This window comes from Marmota monax, unplaced genomic scaffold, assembly GCF_021218885.2.
Source record: "Marmota monax isolate L192 unplaced genomic scaffold, Marmota_monax_Labrador192_F-V1.1 WCK01_AAM20220418_F8-fsc00064, whole genome shotgun sequence".
NCBI lineage: Eukaryota > Metazoa > Chordata > Mammalia > Rodentia > Sciuridae > Marmota > Marmota monax.
In genome coordinates this window covers 535,783-555,211 of record NW_026694542.1, presented here as the reverse complement: position 1 = coordinate 555,211, position 19,429 = coordinate 535,783, and the positions used below count along the sequence as shown (strand labels likewise).

At 40.9% G+C, this 19,429-nt stretch overlaps 1 protein-coding gene across 2 annotated transcripts; it reads right to left on the bottom strand.

Annotated features, from left to right (window-relative positions):
* Positions 1-2,287: 2,287 nt before the first annotated feature.
* Positions 2,288-18,743, bottom strand: Vezf1 (vascular endothelial zinc finger 1). Of its 2 annotated transcripts, none has more exons than XM_046420539.2 (6): positions 18,567-18,743; positions 12,991-13,685; positions 12,156-12,219; positions 10,761-10,962; positions 8,548-8,703; positions 2,288-5,678 (listed from the first exon to the last, which is right to left on the bottom strand). In XM_046420539.2, the coding sequence occupies exons 1-6, from the start codon at positions 18,597-18,599 to the stop codon at positions 5,251-5,253; spliced, it is 1,578 nt and encodes a 525-aa protein (XP_046276495.1). In that variant the 5' UTR covers positions 18,600-18,743; the 3' UTR covers positions 2,288-5,250. The 2 variants fall into 2 exon arrangements, with proteins under 2 accessions (XP_046276495.1, XP_046276496.1); XM_046420540.2 differs by having other exon boundaries at positions 10,761-10,944; positions 18,567-18,740.
* Positions 18,744-19,429: the final 686 nt, after the last annotated feature.

Here is a 19,429-nt window from a genome sequence, read left to right as displayed (position 1 = left end):
TTCCAGGAAGGAATGGGTCCTCTTCCTCCTGTAGCAGGAAGTGGCTTATAGGTTCCAACTCCTGGATTCCCTCCTCATTACTTGAATCTTGCCTGTTTCTTCAGCTACTGATTTTATCTTTTATCTGGCCAAGAAAAGCACACCTTCTTTTCTGCCTATTGACAGTAGTTGAAATGATCACAGCTGGCTTGGACTAGCAGCCTGACTAGAGTCCTCTGAATAATCAGATCCAGCTCAGGGAGAGGTGCCTGGGGAAAGAAGGGAGGTGAGGGAGGGGTGATGTCACAGTTAGCCCAAGGATATTGTCTTCAAAATCTCTCTCTCCTCTTCCTTAGCCTCTTTGTAATCTCCAAGACTTCCTTGTCCCCTTCCCTCACATACACAAGACTGATTTCCCTCTGGCTCTTTTCCCACCACTAACAAAGGTAGGAATTTCTTGGTTCTGAAGCAAGGTCCTTAGGGATCCAAGTCAGATCTTTAGATCTGGTTGAAGGCTCTGAGGGCCCTGACTGCCCCTAAGATTTACAAAAGCCTAGATTCCCATCTCAATCTCTTGGAAGCTAGCTCTGTTTTCAGTGAGCATTCTCTAGAATTGGCACATCTGCCCCAGTCTTGAACCTGAACACTGCCTGCCAGCCTGAGCTACAGGACCATTTCTGAAAAGGTATGTCCCTTCTATTCCCCCTTAGTCTTCTCAAACTACCCAGCCGTCATGCCAAAGGAATAGCTTCCTGCAGAACAGAATGTTTTCTTCAAATGTCCATCTTTAGCCTGGGTTGACACAGCCAAAATGCAGTTGGACTTCACTTTGAGGAAATTCCAAAAACAAGAATTTACAAAACACTCCACATTTTTGTTCCTGCTAATAACTTATGGCTAAGTTACATACACTAGAAAGGATTCATTCCAATATGAGTAGTGGTTTTAAGTTCTTATTTTTTTGTTCTCTTCCACGGGATATTTAGGGGTTGGAAGGCAGGATATTAATTTAACATAGTGATGAAGAAAATGTCTAAAATTATGGTGCAAGTCAGTGGTGATATAGGATCTGAAGTATGTGAATTCATTCCTTTACCATGGCAGGACAGTTTTTGTACAGCGATGTATATAAATAAATCCTCATGGTCCAAAGTCAACGTCTGTGTCAAGTGCCTGTCTTGGGAAAAGGAAGACTAACGAGCCAACCCCTAGTGGGTAAATTCAGGGAGAAGGCTTGATTGACCACACAAAGATCTGAAGTAAAGCCCTTGACCCTCCATCCCTTTTTTGGGAATTAAATGGGCCTTACATTGCCCAAAGGTGGCCACCAAGAGAAGCTGGAATCTGGACTACTGCCCAAACTCAGTTAGCATTCAGCCCTGCCTGGATCATTGTACACTGACCTGCCTGCCCCATGGGTTTAAGGAGAGATGATCCAGTTACCTGTTTTAGGTACAGGCCAGCAGTAGACAGATGTAGAGATCCATATGGGAACAAATGATAACTCTTTCAGGCTATAAGGCTCTTCAAAGAGGAAATGCAGAGAATAGTGTATTAGGGTAGGAGAAAGGTAGGAGGGGAAAGTGATTTCCAATCCACCAACAGATTGGACTTTCTGTCCAGTGATTCTTAAGGATACTGAAATAAAAACTTCCACTATCCCCTCTACCTCTCAAACCAGGTCTCTCCACAGAGGACCAAACAACAGGGCCCTTTTGCAAAGAGCAGAGACATCTGGATAGCTGGGACTGGAAAGATTAACTGCAATTCAGTGAAATAAAACTTCCCCTGTTCACAAGAGAAAAACAGGACAAATACTTTACCTCCAGCTATATTCACTGAGTCAATAGAGACTAAAGCAATTATCACATTAAGTTTGGGAAGCCTCAATTCTATATAAACAGATGGAGGTGTGTAATACTTTCTTGATAAATGAAGTGTCAGAACCATCTTGATTCACTGTCTAGTGATACTGTCATTTGTGTATTGGTCATACCTCCATTGACAGCTGCTTTGGTAGCAGCAACCATGTCTTAATCACTTTTACAAGACCCTTAGTGCCCACTATAGTCCAGCACGTTGTTGGTCCTCAGTGGAGATGCTTGGCAGGGGTATTTTCCCTCTGCGGTCAGTCTAATGCCTTTTCACCCTTTGTCTTCTGTGGTATGGAGATAACAACCAGCCCAACATGGTCCCTCCCTCCCTTTCAGCCCAATACTGAGAAGTATACACTTGGAGAAGTAGTGCTTCAAAAATTTCTCTATCATCGAAAATTGATGAAGCTTCTGAGGTATTAAGCAATCCATCATAACATTTGTGACTGGTTAACTTTAATTTGTCAAAATAAATCTGCAGTATTTTGCATGTTAGTAATACAGTGCTGGTATTGACAGGTAAAATCATCATCTGCTTACATAGAAACCTTCATTTAGGAGCACACCTTAGGAGGGAATGGATACACAATACAAGGCAAATGCAGGCCAAGCAGCGAGCCCTAGAGCATAACAGGTTGGATGTCAGATTTGAGGATTATCTAATACAACCGTTTAGCTGCCAATCTGATAAAGGGGAAGCTCTCAACCACGTTATAACCAGAAGGGAAAAACATACTCTGCCTTTCAGAAGAGCGGTGGCCGTCGTGCCTTCAACACCTGGCTGAATCAGTTCATCAGCATCACAACTCATTTCCAGTTCCAAGACACAGGAGAGTTTCACCACATAACCCGTTTGGCCCCCTTTGCAGTGGCCCGCCCTCACTCCAATCCTGCCATCAACTTGCTCCCTCCCAAAAGAAGACACGACGTCGTTTCATTATTGCAGACAAGCTTCATAAGTGAATAAAGAATGCATACAAAATAGCATTTTAACTGAAGTCATACAATGAAGTCTCACTCCTGTTTATTATACAATGAATTGATAAAACAATCATTTCTAGTATATATCTTTTTTTTTTCTTTTTTAAGAACTAATACTTTCAGGATACTGACAACCACACTCTAGCCTGGGGGTAGAGCCCATCACATCTGCCCCCATTGAGAACTGCTCCTTGGGCCACTATGGAGGAAGCCTGGGCTGTCTAAATCATGGAGAATTATGACTGCCAGTATACCAGAAAGAAATGACTGGACCCAGGCAGAGCCAAGAACCCAGTCTTGGGTGGTCTGCACGCCAGAAAATGTGGGCTTCCTCCAAACGTGGTCCTTGCCCTCCCAATCCAGGCCTCGGAAGGGCCATTCCTGGGCCTTCCCTACATGAGTCCTTCCAGTAGTCCACACATAATGCTCTACATATTAAAAACAAACCATTTTTGTACTGTGGATAAGAACAATTGTAACAAAGTCATAGCTACATATTTTTCTCTACATTTTGTTTATTGAGACAAACTAATTAAAAGGCACAAACATAGGGCATGTTTACATGGACATTATAACAAACATATACATTAAAAGTGTAGGAATGTGTTGCCTTCCTGCTAAACAGAAAGTTCCTAAGCTTTTATATATACAAAAGTTGTACAATTTAATGTCCTAAAGTACAAAAGATCATTTATAAAATTATTTTACACTAGGTACTATTTATTTATTTATTTTTTACTATGTAGTTCAACCCCCTAGAACTGTTTTGTATAATGACATACAGATACCTATCCCTGATATAGGAAGTCTGCCTCAGACACAAGGTATTTTTTATGCTTGAACTGACACAGTGGGGTATAAACGGAAGCCATCCAGTTTGATAGTCAGTCCTGCAAACATTCTGCAGGATCAACACAACTAATTTCCATTTGTCTTAACTGCAAGATTAAAAATGAAAAAAAAAAAAAATCATTGCAACTAAAAAAAAAAAAAATCACAGCATCCTGGTTTTAGTTAACTCTTTTTAAACACAATGCTTTACAAACATTAATGTGTGGCATGATGGTGTAAAGAGCATCTGTTTCCCTAGCTTTTGGTTTCTACCTTATGTACAGAGATAAAATGTCCTGCTAAAAAATAAAAAGTACATGTCTCAACGTGCACAATCATTGCTGGGTTTCTACAGAGAGTACAGACAGCCGTCTCCCTGAAAACACCACAAAGCTGATACAAGTGTTTTATCAAAGAAAAAAAAAAGTGATGTCCATATTTACAAAGTTGAACAAATCTGCACAATACTTGATTAAACGGAAGGAGGAAAAAAAAAAAAGATATACTCTGCTTGTTCTGAAGGGGCATACTACCTAGTTAGTGGTTAGAATAAAAACTGTATACAATTTAATATAAGACATAAACTCTAGTGAGCATCTAACACATCTGTCCCTGTTGCAACATCAACAGGCTCTGATTGGGAGAGAGAGGGGCATATTACATCCCAGTGCCTCCAGCGTCTTCCAATTTAAAGCAATATATTTAAATTGTTCCAAAGTACACCTTGGCTCCTGAACAGGAGTCCCACTGGCCTCTGTTTGTTATGACCTGTGGGTCCTTACATTTGACTTCTCCTGTCAATTGTGGCCTTTCTTACCAAAACACAATTTGTATATATTTTTAAAATTTTTTTTAAAAAGTCAACTACAATGCTATATTCCATCAGGATTAATATGCTGAGCAATATTTACATCTCCAAATATCAGGTCACAATCCCTATTATATGTTGAAGTTAGAATGATAAATTATCATATGCTTTGCATATCAGAGCTGATATCACCTTTCCCATAGGGAATGCTGCCTGAAATTAACATATTCCCAAAGGTAAAATGCATATTCTCTGAAATGCATTTTATTATGATAATGCATGTATTTACTCATAAAAACAATAAACAGACAATTCTACACTAGCTCTCAATCTGTGGATTTAGAATTTTAAGTTAAAAATCAGCCATCCACCTTGTATAGGGAGAAGTTTCTGCTAGTGTTTAGAATAAAATGATTTCTTGGGATTAGAAACAGTAATGCTGTTTTTTGTTTGTTTTGTTTTTGAATTTTGATGGGTTTTATTTTTTTTATGATTGGTTTTAATTCTGGCATTTCATCTTGCCAAGTACTATTCTTTTTAAGCAATGCTGTCAGCTAAAAGGAATTTCTGATTAAACTAAAGTGGTCCAGTGATAAAGTTACATATACACCCTACTTTGAACAATCCCAGCCAAATTGGAGGAAAATGCTACTACAGTCTTATTAACTAATGTAATATAATTCCCCAATTTCATGGTCTGCTTTTTGCTTTAATCAACTAAGAGTAAGTTGCTGGTAAATATTTACTTTAACCCATATTTTGATATTATAATACTGTTTACCAAGGCGGTGAAGTAGGCAAAGCTTGGGGCAAGAAAGGCATGCTTTCTACAGGCCTCATTGCTATATTCAGAGGGGCAGCTAATGTCATAGGTGTGGGCAGGTTCATTGGAGATGTGATCGTGACAGGGTGTGCTATATTCACTGGGGCAGTGACAGGGGTGGGGAGATTGACGGGGGTAGTGAGTGTTAAAGGAGAGGTCATGGATAATGGACTCGTTATAGTTACAGGGTGCCCTATGTTCATTGGGCTGGTTATGTTAACTGCACTTGAAACATTTACTGGACTTCTCATGCTCATTGCAGCTGCCACTGTGACTGGGTTTGACATAGTCCCAGAAGACACAGAGGATGTTATATTGAATGGAGTAGTAAGAGTCACAGGTGTCGTAGCAGCCGTGGAGGTTTGGCACAGGTTAGCAGCTTCTAAAATGAGAAGACAAAAGGGGATTTAGACTCTCAAAAAAATGAATAAAATTCACAAATAGTTTCTGTATTACTTCTTTTAATTAAAAAGGACAAACGTTTAATAAATCAAATTACAGTTTTCTATCAGTGGCCAACAGGAAGACAGGTTCCCTCTGAATACAACCCTGGGAACCAGGGATCCCAGTATACAAATCTTTTCTCTGGTGCTATACCTCCTGTAAAGACTAAGGCAACTTGTTTACCTTTGGGCTTTTGGTTTAAAATTCAGATTTACTTACCTACCTCATAGTGATGTTGGGAGGATCACTTAACTTCTGTTAAGGCATTCTGGGGGGCAAAGATACCAAGTAGAGCTAAGTGTTCTCACTACCTCTTCATGCAGTTCTTCTGAATTTTAAAGACTTTCTGGGTCGAGCCAACCACCAGCAGACCAAGCAAAAAGAGATTATTTACACAGAGCTGGGCCAATGGTTACACAATAATAGATAATCTGAAAAATCTTCTCATAAAGCACACTAATTAGCAGAGAGAGGTGTATATACTTGATGGTATATTAAAGCCTTCTCAGGAGTGATGCTATATTCTGTTAAGGTTTTAAAAATGTATAACTAAGGAATGGTTATGCAAGCTATTTTAATATCATCTATTTATTTGAGTCATAGAAAAATTGTTCTAGTTAAATAAACTTGTAGTTTCTGAATTTAAAAAAGACTACAATAGGTTTGTGTTCTCCTTCTCACACACACTTCCTATTCTTTATCTGATGCTGACAAAATCACCTACTTTATGCCCAGTTATCTTTTGATGGCACATATAACACACACCACCAAGCATACCAAGAAAGAAAACCAGGCAAGAAGACCATAAAGAGTTGGGGGATACTTGTTATCCAGCAATGCCTTAGCACTTCTTTAAAAAACTTCCCTTAAAGGTGACACCCCTAGCCTACCTCTCAAAAATTCAGCACCACCAGCTGATGTGCCATAAAACAGCAATGAGGACAGAGTGGTGGACTGGTGGTGATTTGGCTCTCAAAAATGAGAAGTGCATTCAAAATTAAAGATGGAGGTCTGTGCGTGGTCACTTAGGGTTCAAATCACCTCAGGTGCCCCCCCGCCCAAACTCCCCTCCAGCCCTTTATTGATCAATATAACTTTGATATACTTCAAACTCCATGCCAGGAATTCCTAAACCTGGCTGATGATCAAAGTCATCTATCTAGGGAGCTTAAAAAAAAAAAAAAAAAGTATCCCTAGGAAGTTCAATAGTGAAACTGAGATTAAAACCTGGGAAATCTGTGAAGCTCCATCAGTGATGATCTGATTTTCATTTAGGTTTGGGAACTCATATTACTTTTCTTGGGTCTAATATTTAAAAGGTCATTGCTGATTCAAATTTGTGTTTTCAGTTCAGGAATCTCCTCTCCCCCCAAAAGCAGCATATACTAACATGGATATAGAAGTTTCTAACATCAGTGGTCTTTTCCAGAGACATTCATGGTACAAAAGGGAGCACAATAGCATTTTGTTCCACAGAGGTCAGAAGATGAACTAAACAATCAAATCTTATTGTGCAAAAGCAAACTGAAATACAATACCAAACAGAAGAGTGTAGAAAGAGAGAGAATGGGAGAGAAAGATAACTCACTTTTGAGGTAATGGAGGCATCACTAAGGATAGTTTTCTCCAAAGCAGGAATTTTCACGTTGTGTGCCATCCCCAACCTCCAGTGTTTTCTTTTTGATCTAACAGTGTCTTTTTTTTTTTTTTTTTTTCAGTGCTAGGGATATCAAATCCACAACCTTGCAAATGCTCAACCACTGACCTAAACCTCTGGCCTTAACACTATCCTTTTACTAAGACTTAAAACACTAATTTCTACTACTTCTCTAATATCCTTTCAACACACTCTATATTTATCATAGCACTACATTTTTTGGCTCCCACTGCCAGTTCCTATCTTCCTCCCCATTCTCCACCCATTTTCATACCACTAAACATTGTATCAAAATGACAAATCTTCCTTTGGAAGATAGGAACAAGAGGCACACCTCCAATGCCAGTAGATATATGAAGAAGGATGCTATTCCTTTTATCTTTATTCAAGTACAGTATGTTTAGAGGGAGCTGATGAAGGGAACAGCCACAATATTTGAAAGTAGAATATGGAAGGAAAAAAAAAAAACCTACACAGCAAAGGAATTATATACAGGTGATCCTATATTCAGGAGATTCCTTAGATCTTAAAGCAGTAAGTCATGCAGGAAAAAAACAAGGAATTTAGTAACGGCCTATGGCTCATAGTGGGGATGACAAAATGATTTATTTGAAATAACTTATACAATAGTCCAGAAGTCAAATCTGTAACTATTAAATTGAAAACTGATCCTCCAACTGATATATGTAGAGAAAATGAATCAATCTTAACTTTTAACATTTACAGCAATGTCTCTACAGAAATGCAAAGAAGTTAAGCTAAGGCTAGCCCCAGTGATAGATGGAAGGAGATTAAGGGTGAGACATGGAGAAAGACATCAGCATTATAGATTCTGAATCATGTAACAAAGAATACAATGCAGAAAGAACACTAAAATGCAGAAAACAACATAGTTACAAGAACTTCCATACACCCAAGGATATTTAATCCATCTATCTATAAAGATGGGAATATTTTAGAAAGAAAAAAAAAAGGAGCCCAATTTTCTAGTAATAAACATTTGTCTGTAAACTGTTGCCAACAGGAGGTATTTACATGTTTCCATAAAGCTAGATATCCTAAACTGTGATTTCTCTCTTTTGATTACTTGGCATACTAAATGAAAAGATTTCTCAAGCCATACTTAGAACACTAGGATGCCTCATCTTACCTTTCTTTCTTGCTTTGACAGCTTCTTCCCACAGTCTCAGTGTCTCTACCTGCTTCCCTGGCCAGCTTGTCACGTGTTGTTGTTGTTGCTGCTGCTGCTGCTGCTGTTGCTGTTGCTGCTGCTGCTTCTGATTGCTGGTCTCTTCACTCATGCATGCTATTCCAAAGACAAACCCCAAACACTATATTTACCTTGAAAAAGTGTGACCATTTTTCCAAAATCTAAAGTACTTTAACTCCTTATGCCTTTGTGACCTCTATCATTTAATAGCACTTACTATAGTTCATCTTTTCTTCTGCTTGTTTCTGTATTTATCAAAATAAACAAATTGATTTAAAAAAATCTAGAGAACTAGGAAAAACCTATACAAAGGAGAAAAGAATTCTTTGCTATATTTAAAAGCAAGTGTCTTATGGCTATGGATGTAGTTCAGTGGAAGAGTGCTTGCCTCACAAGCATGAGGCCCCTGGGTTCAATCCCCAGTAACTCAAAAACAAAGCAAGCAAGCAAGCAAGCAAGCAAAATACAGTATGGTAAATAAAGGAACTGTCCTTTAAAAAAAAAAAAGTGTCTTGGGCTGGGGATGTGGCTCAAGCGGTAGCACACTCGCCTGGCATACGTGCAGCCCGGGTTCGATCCTCAGCACTACATACAAACAAACATGTTGTGTCCGCCAAATACTAAAAAATAAATATTAAAATTCTCTCTCTCCCTCTCTCTCCTTCTCTCTTAAAAAAAAAAAAAAAGTGTCTTTAAAAATGGAGGTTGAGGGGGCTTGGGTTATGACTCAACAGAAGCACTTGTGTAGCATGTGTGAGGCACTGGGTTCAAGTCTCAGCACAGCTTATAAATAAATAAAATAAAGGTTCATTGGTTCATTGACAACTTAAAAAAAAAAGGGGGGGGGGTGGGCTCAGTGGCCCATGCCTGTAATCCCAGCAGCTTGGGAGGCTAAGACAGGAGAATAACAAGTTCAAAGCCAGCCTCAGCAACTGCAAGGTGCTAAGCAACTCAATAAGACCCTGTCTCTAAATAAAATATAAAATAGGACTGGGGATATGGCTCAGTGGTCAAGTTCCCCCGAGTTCAATCCCGTTACAAAAAAAAAAAAAAAAACAGACGTTGGGTAATATTAGCATAGATTCACCAACATTTGTTCATTAAAATATCCAATATATTTGCTTATTTGACATACACTAAAAGTAAATTTTTGTAAAGTACAAGATGCTAGATAATAAATACAATGTACTTACAAATAAATAAAGATGGAAGAGATTTAAAACACAAGATTTTTTTCCCATTCCCTTTGGCTACCTATTTTGTTGTTGAGAATTTGCTATTTCTGTTGCATAAAATACATATACAATAAAATGAAAAATTAGGAAAATACTTTCTTCTAGTGATTATGGTAATTTTTTTTTAAAGTCTGGGTAAATGCAAGTATTAAATTTTATCCGTATATTTCTGGAATAGTTTATCTTCAATTCTGAAATTAAGGTGAGCAAAGCATTTAAACTTTCAAATGGATATGATATTCCATTTCTCTACAAATTTGAATTTGAAAAGCAAACTTATTAACATAGTTTTCATCTATAAGGTTATCATTAAAGACATTTTATTAATATGATCTGGAATTAGGAGATGCTGATACTCAAGAATCTTAATGATAAATAAAAACAAAATTGTCTAGTATTCAACACAGCTTCCAAGTAGGTTTCTCCTGCCTCAGTTCTAATAAACTAGAACTTTTTTTTTTTTATATTTTATTTTTAGTTATCGGCGGACACAACATCTTTGTTTTTGTATGTGGTGCTGAGGATCGAACCCGGGCCGCACGCATACCATGCGAGCGCGCTACCACTTGAGCCACATCCCCAGCCCCCATAAACTAGAACTTTTTATTCAAACTCTTTAGAAGAAAGGACACACTGAAAAGGTGTTGTGGAGAAATTTTGCTCTTCTGGTATGGTTGTTATTAGTAGACAAGCATGGGGAGCTTATCAATGGTGTTTGCATACATGCATGTAAAGCACAGTTGCCACACTAACATACTCTCCACTGATGCATGTTTGCACATTTTAGTGATAGGAGGAAACATGTAAGATGAACATTAATAGAGTCCTGAGAACATAGTGAAAATACCTTTGATATATTTTTCAAAATTTAGATTTCATCACTCTGAAATGCAAAAGTCAATCTGAAGCAACACCTACTTTTACTGATGCCCTGTTTACATGTATTACAGTTGATACTTTGGCTCTGTCCATGCGTCTTTAAGTGGCTGGTGATGTATGCTGCACTCAGGAGCTTCCCACAGATATTACATGATACCTTGCCTTCGTGGCGCACCATGTGTGTCCGTAGTCTGTCTTTGGTGGCAAAGGCAGCAGTGCATGTCTGCATGAGGGAGGAAAACTTTTTTTAAATATAGACTATCCTGTTCTACTCATTTTAAAGTACGTTATATTCTATGCATTACTCTACCCATGTCAGCCAGCAAGCTGACTGAATTAGTTGAATTTTAATTGCATGTGTTACTTAGAATCATAATCATACTAAAATACTTGGTGAATTCTAGACTATTCCATTTTGGTAGAAGAAAATATATCAACACAGAGTAGAGAAAGGATGTGAGAACCAGAATCAGTTAAACCTGGATTTAAATTAAGCTTCACCATTCACTAACCACTGTAATGTTGAACAAGTTAGTTAACCTATCCAAATCTGTAGATTTGGATTACAAAACTATTAGAGGATTTAAAAGCCTGGCACACATAGCAGGTATTCACTCAATGACATTAGCTTCCTTCCTCCAACCAGATATTTCTTAGAATTCAAATCATTTACTTAAAAAAAATCAGTCATTTGGGCTGGGGTCGTGGCTCAGTGGGAGAGCGCATGCCTAGCATGTGTGAGGCACTGGGTTCGATTCTCAGCACCACACATAAATAAATAAAATAAAGGTCCATCAACAACTAAAAAAATGTTTTTAAAAAATTTCAGTCATTAACAAACATAACTAAAGCAGACTTTCTAACAACAAATTAGGATTTGTTTAGATTAGTGATATTTAAAATAGTCAATTAATTTAACAAAGTTCTTAACCTTTTGATTATCATAACTTAGTCAAATAAAATTGTTAACCTGAAGAGATTTCAACCAACTAGAAAATGTTCCAATTTGGTAACATAAGACAAAAATCTAGTCAATAATCACATCTGGAATAAAAATTCTTATTTTCTCCTATTACAGTTAAAACACCCTTGACCATCAGTCCAAAAATCAATTTAAAACCTTTTATAAAATTCATTTTAATTATACAACAACTTTTGCAAGATTACAACTTTCACCCTCTTATACCAAAACCGCTGTTTCACAAGGAAAGGGAAATATAACTTAATAAAAACAACACTTACATTTTTCAATGATCTTGCTTTATAGAAACAGAAGCTGTCATTTATATTTTATAAAACTAGAATTCAAATGGACCACATTTACTTAAGTCAGTGATTTTACACCTTTCAAGAACGGCGAGATTTGACTGACTCAGACTTTCTGGATAATGTGCATTAAGTGCTACACTAAGGATAAGTCATTTTAACTCTTACTTGGCATTTGAAGGGTCTTTCTGTTGAATGGACATGTTTTACGTGACAGCTTAAGTGGTCAGGCCTGTGAAAGAGAGAGTTTCAATAGAAGATGTAATGGAATACACACAGAGAAATGTTATTTATGTGATGCTTACGTGCTTGAGATTGAGGGGAAGCATTTTAAAGAAAGTAGCAGAATTACCAACTCCACCTCCCCCCAGTGCAATCCTCCTTACCTCTCTTACCATAAATAAAAAAAGTCTTAGTTGTTAATTAATTAATTAACAACTTAATTTTCTCCTAGCCAACATCAAATCATATTAGGTCTTGATTCTTTACAATCACAAAATACCCGAAGTTTTAGTCCTAACATTTACCAGGAATGGCTACTACCATATTAACTCTAAAAATGCACTTAGTGAAATGTTAGTGCCCACAGAAAAATGGGAAAACATTCTACAAGTTTTATTAAGAGTATCCAAGGTCATCCCAACTTCCAGGAAATAGGTTTCCTTGATTTGCACAGTAAACCTCATGTCTAGTTGCTCAGCTAAATTGGAAGCTTTTGTAATGATAAGAAGTACCCACATGCTAAATGAAGGCCTGAATCTGAGGGACTTCTTAAATGAAATAACAAACTAATCACCATGACACCACTTGTCAACCACACCAAACTGGAATCAGACCTGGAGGCGTAATATTTATCTATCATCAATCTCCTCTAATAACACAGGCCTGCCCACATCTATTCTCATATACATCTACTAGATCACACAGAGACAAAACTGAAGTTCACGGATAACCATAATGAAAAAAACAAAAACAAAAACAAAAACAAAGCAAAACACAGTACCTCGAGAATCCTTTCCCACAAACACTGCAAGTATAGGGTTTGGTGATGCCTCCTTCATGAGACCTCACATGGTAAGTCATCCGGTCCTTCCTCTTGAAGCGCTGATTACAAATAGGACACTCGAAGGGCTTTTCGTCCGAATGAGAGAGCTTGTGTCGATTGAGGTGATACACATCTCTAAAAGCCTTCCCACACATCTCACAAGCATGGTTCTTCTTGACAGGCTTACTGGGTTTCTTGACAGACTGGGTCACAGGCATAGCTGTGGTGCTGGCACTGCTACTGGGGTTGGTGCCCGAGGAAGATGTAGTGACTGTAGACAAGATGCCTGCAATGGTGGAGACCAACGAAGTTCGGCTGCTGTCCCCTGCAATGGTGGAAATAAGGGGAACCACCGTGGTGGGGGTTTTCTTTGACCGGGACACCAACTTGATCCCTGTGTGGCAGGACTGATGGCGCCTCAGGTGATAGCTGTCCCTGAAAGCTTTACTGCAGTAAGTGCACACAAATGAAGTTTTGGGTTTTTCTTTTTTAATCCCAATGGCATCCTTTAATGTTTCTGGTGCAGCCTGAGGTTTCTGAGTTATTGGTATTGGAAGCAAAGGTTTCTGATCAGGGGGCTCCACAGCAGAGCTCAGGAGGGGCAGCAAGCTGTTCTGTGCTGCCTGCTGTTGGTGATGGGAGGCTTCATGGGCCTAAAACCAAACATTTACACTTGAGAAACTCAGCCTCCCACAATGACCTTCAAAATTCAACATGTTCCAGACAATAGAGACCAGAAAACAATAGAAGAGCCCATGACTCTCTACAGCAGAGATCCAGCAATCACCTCAGAGCTCCAAATACAAAGAGTTGAAAATCACTGTGCAGACACAAAACTTTTGCAACTAAGTTGCTGACAGTGATCTTGCTTTCAAATAGCTGACTGAATTACAAACTACTCTGGTTCATAAGGGGCACAACAGCTGATGAAATCAGTTTGCATTTGTCTGAAATCAAGTTTAAATAACTTGTCAAAAAAATTATACCCCAGACTTAAGTATTTAACAGTACCTTACTGCAGCAACACACAAACACACACTCATACACAATGACATAATCATCTACTTGCCTATTACCCAGTAAAGGAAAAAGCACCACGTTCCTCCCTTTCCATCAGCAGAAAACTTTTAAGTGACTGAGTTACTGATATTGGAAGCAATGGTTTCTGATCAGGGGGCTCCACAGCAGAGCTCAGGAGGGGCAGCAAGCTGTTCTGTGCTGCCTGTTGTTGGTGATGGGAGGCTTCATGGGCCTAAAACCAAACATTTACACTTAGCTGTTGCTAAGTGGTGAAAGAAACCTAGCTCCCAAAATACATATGCTAGTTATTAGTTTTAAAGTTTTCACTTTATTAAAAGATTTGGATGAAATGACATCTGCTATTAATCAACCTGCAAGGCATCTGTGCAGGTAGCCCATGGCAAAACACCTGTCACTTGTTTCTCAGGTCATTTAATCTTCCACTAGAGTCTGTATCCTTTAGCAACACTAGCTGTTCAAACCCTAACTCAAAAACAGATTTACGTAAAACAAAACAAAACAAAACAAAAAACTGTAAACACTTAAGTTCCTTTCATGTCCATCTTCTTCCAGCAGTTGTAGGTTTAGATAAAGTATTATATATTTGCTGTATACTGTGCTTTTCCACTCCAAAACTGGGGGTTGGGCCACTGTCTGGAAATTTTCTTTAGCTGCACTGAAACCAAAATTTCATTGTGGATCAGGTTCTTGGTATCTGAAGTTACTCTCTTGGTTTTGATTCTTTCAAACTTCTCCACACCTCCATATAGGCACAGATTTAGAAAATAATGGAAAAAAAAATCTGAACTAGTTTTTTAACAATATTATTTTGATGCCCTTGAGAGTAAGCCCAAGATCCCATACTTGAGTTTTGTAATCCTAAAAGAACACAGACACTCAGAGGGTAAGAGCTCCAAGTATTTCACACGTACAATGTGCTAGGAAGGGCCCATCCCATCATCTTAGATACTTTAGACTGTTATTTACCCTTTTCACTCTATAATCACTTGATCAGCTAACCTCATTAAAGAAGGAAAGAAACAAGGATACACACTTACACACAGCTCCTCCCCTGATGGATAAGAACATCTACCATACTCCATGTTTACTTAATGGCAGCACAACAGCTTAGCCTGGAATTATTCTTCCCAAATGATAAGGAGGTGTGGTATCCAGAGTTATAAGTTTCAATTTAACAATTCTGATTTAAATAAACTTTGGGTCCTGGAAGCACTCTCAGAAACTGATTACTTATGAGTATCTTTCTAGACTTAAGGCTTATATTGAATTACAGTCCACTTTTAATCTAATTTGTGGAGCTCCTATAACTGTTGGGGGTCTACCTACTAGGTGACATTAGTAAAACTACTGAATTTGGACTCTAGTATTATTCCTTTTCCAACCTGGTTGTAGGATAACCAAGTTTCCATACAGTATGCAAATGGTTAATAGTTGAAGACAGCTCAAGATATACAATTTCAAAAGGTGACAGATCAGATGGTAGGGAATGAAAATCTTTTGGACACAGTTCAAACTTATAACATTTTGAGGCATTTTTCAATTCTAAATAACCATTAGTACAATGGAGTACTAAAAGCATTTACTGCCATTTTACCAATTCAGATGTCTGCAGCAACATATTTTTACAGCATTGCTGAAGTTTACTCTCACACAAAGGTCCTATCAGGTCCCTGCTTCTTGGGTGAAATGCTGTAGAACCACTACTGGAATCATTTTCTGAGGATTCCTACGCTTCTACATGTAGCCTTCTTAGAGGGGAACTGGGTTTTCCCGACTTGCCATATCTACCACCCTGGGTGATGCTTATTTTTAAAATATAACTTCTAGGGAGGTTTTCATATGACTAGCATCATTGACTCAAAGTTTTAATTTTATCTCCTCTTTCAAATGCAAGGATTTTTTAGCCTTGCCCAAGCTTTCCTTTTTCTGGAGCTTGCAAAAAACAAAACAGAAATGTTATTTCATCACCCAGGGTGGTAGATATGGCACCATGAAATCTCCAGTGCCAGAGGGTAAAGATTTTGTACTGAAACAAATTAGCATGAGTGAGTCACATCTTGAATGTCCTGTTAGGAGAACCATCCATCAAACATTTTAACAGCAATGGCTTTCACTTTCCAAGTTATCTGGAAAGCAAGCAGGTATTAAATTGCTTTAAAGTATAAATTCAACAGGATGCTCCAGGAAACAAACAAGAGACCCTAATTCTCCATTTCCCCAGTGAAAGTTACTTAAAAATCAGAACTGATTAAGGTTTATTCATATCTTTTTATAGGAAAGTTTGAGATATTTTTACCCTCTTAACTGTTCTCAGCTCTAAATTGTTATCCAACAATTTTCACTGTGCACATCGCCAAACCCAGGATCAAATATTAGCTTTCACATTTCTCCATCAGGTGGAGAAATGATTTTAAGTAATATAAAAAAAATCAAGTAATACAAAATCTTATTTAAAAGTTGATCAAGAGGGCTGGGGGTTGTGGCTCAGAGGTAGAGCACTAGCCTAGCATGCATAAAGTACTGGGTCTGATCCTCAGCACCACACAAAGTAAAATAAAGACATTGTGTCCACCTATAACTAAAAAATAAATATTTAAAAAATTGATTAAGAAATACTAGGCATTTGCTTTGTCCAGGGAAAGAATTATAATTTTTTAAAAGTATTATAAAAGATATTTTTAAAAGCTTTTCAAAAATGAGTTATCCTTTTGCATAAAGAACTTGGTTTTTCCCCCCAATGTCCAGTAATTTTATAGTCACAGGTTTAATATAGTTTTAACCACGTGAAAATTACTTCTAAGGCCCATCAATCCTTTATTTTAAAATGACCATCTGAACTTTTTCTAGAGAAGGCATCTGACACCTTTACCAATCTGGATGCCAGCTAGTTAATATACCCTTTCTTTTTCAATGCATTTTTAGATTGATTTATCACATTAATATCAAGCTCATCAAAACACAATAAAACAACATTAAAATCAAAAGGGGAAGCTCATGAATTCCATAATTTTGAGTATTTTTCAATTTTAAGAAGCCCCAAAATATTTGACAATTACTTAAAAATCAAATTGCCCACATTTGAAATATACATCCTAAAACAATAAACCAGGTCTACACAAAAGGTGATTTGAATTCTCCAATTCCCTATATTAACTCCACTGGGATAGCATCGGAGGCTAGACGGATAATTTGAAAATTCTGCATCCGTTCCTGGTTAGTTTCGAAAGGCCTCGCGCCAAAGATTCGCGTTGGGGATTTCACGAAGTATTCAAACAAGGAAAATAACTCAGAGAGGCGGGAAGGACGCACTTAAAAGTGTCGAGCTTCCTAACCTCCTCCAGTTCTGAAGTTTCTTGGTTCTGAAGTTTCTCCGTTGAGCTCATCTCCACTGTCCACTAAATGCTTCGTTTGCAAATAGAAACGAAGCAGAAAAAAAAGTTCCAGCCTAGATCTTCCTAAAGTGGGAGGGTTAGAGGATGGTCAACATATCCGCAACAACCGCTTTTAAGTTTCTTGCAAAAAGCGAAGACCAACACCCCAATGAGTGACTCATCTAGGGGCTTTGTAAGCGGACTTTGTTTGCGCTCTCCGCTTTCGGTCTCCCCACTTGGCTGAAGGAAACGTTCGAGCGGGCCGCGAGAAAAGCGCTCCGGGAAAGGTCGGGCCTCCAGGAGTCCCGGCCCCCGCCGCTCCCCCCGCGCCCCCGCCCCGCCCGGCCCGGCTGGGGGATTCCCCGAGCTGAATGGGACGGCGGGAGAGATGGACAGAGGGAGAGGGTGCCAGCTGCCACGGCTCGGCTGGGGCTTGGGAAAGAAAAAGGAAACCCAGTGAAAAAGTTTGGGGAGGGGAGACACAAGCACAACACCCCCTTCTAAGTGGGTAAACACGAGGGGGGCGGCGGGAAGGGGGAGTGGCGGGGAACCCAGGGAAACCCGCTATTCCGCAGGATGTAGGAGGAGGTCAGAAAGTCAACACACACGCACACACACAAAAAGAGAGAGGAGGGAGGGAAAGAGAAAGAAGTGCGAGAGAAAGATGGATGAACTGTGTCGGGGGGAGGAGACTCAGAGTAGGACCCGGGGACCCCCTCACCCCACGGTGCGCGGCCCGGGCCAGGCGCGCAGTGACCGAGGGCCCGCGCTATCCAGCGGCCCGGCGCCCTTCTTTCTCTGGGCCGCGAGGTGGTGACAGCCACCGGCCTCCTCCCTTCCCCTTCAGAGCGGGAGGGAAGGGTGTGTGTGTGCGTGTGTGCTGGGGGGGGGGGGCCGGGGTTCACCCCGAGGCCTGTTCTCTCCCCCGCACCCCGTGAGGCCGCCTCCTTTCACCTCAGCAGCCGGGCTCCGCCGGGGCGGGCAGGCGGAAAAACAAAGGGGGATTAAGGCCGGGCCGGAGAGCGGAGCCGGGAGGGAGGGGAGGAGGAGCGCCCGCCCGCCCGCCAGCCCGGGGCCCGGCCCCCCTGTCCCCCCCGGCCCCCCCGGGGGGGCCCCCAGTACCTGGAACAGGAACGCGGTCCAGTTGGCCTCCATGGCTGCGGTGGCCGACCCCCCTCCTCCCCACTCCCCCCGCTCGGGGAGCCTCCTCAGCCGGAGGAGGCGACAACAAAGCGGCGGCGGCGGCGGCGGCAGCGGCAGCGGCGGCTCCTCAACATGGCAGCGCCGAGCGCGGCCACTTCCGGTAACCTCCGGGACGCACCACCGCGGCGGCGAGCGCGGGCGGGGGGGGAGCCCCGGCCCGGCCGCCGCCGCCCCCAGTTGCCCGGACCCCTTCTGAGCGTCCCCGCTGCCGACTCACTGCCTCGGAGCTCAGCCAGTGCCCGCCGGCGGTGGGGTCAGGGCCCCCGCGGGGGGGCTGGGGTGGGGCCGGGGGCGGGGATGGGGCGCGGCGTCCCCCCCCGCGGGGGTGTGTGGTGCTGCGGTCCGTGGCTCAGGCAGCTGGAGCAGGGGGAGCTCAGGAGAGAAGATGGAGGACGCCAGGGTCTGGCGCTGGCCCGCTGGGCACAGCTGGGCCGTCTCGCGTGACTCCGACACGGTGCCCAGCAGCGTCACGTCCCTACCAGACCCTCAGGAGAGGGCACGAGCCACATCGGTCACCTGGCACTTTAGCCACTAGTGCATAGTCCCCACCTACAAGCTGGGGGATGCCCCTGCGCCTTCCAGTCTCTTCCCTGTCATTTCATTCCTGGCCGGATAAGCCCTTGGCGCTCTCATTATGATATGCCATCGCCTTCTGAATGGCCTCCCAATTCAAGCAGGGAATCCCACTGGGGTGCAGTCTCAGATCCTCCCAGTGTGGAGGGAAACACTTCCCACGCGTACAGATGTCATTACTGGGTTATTCTTGGGTGAAGGGCTGAGCT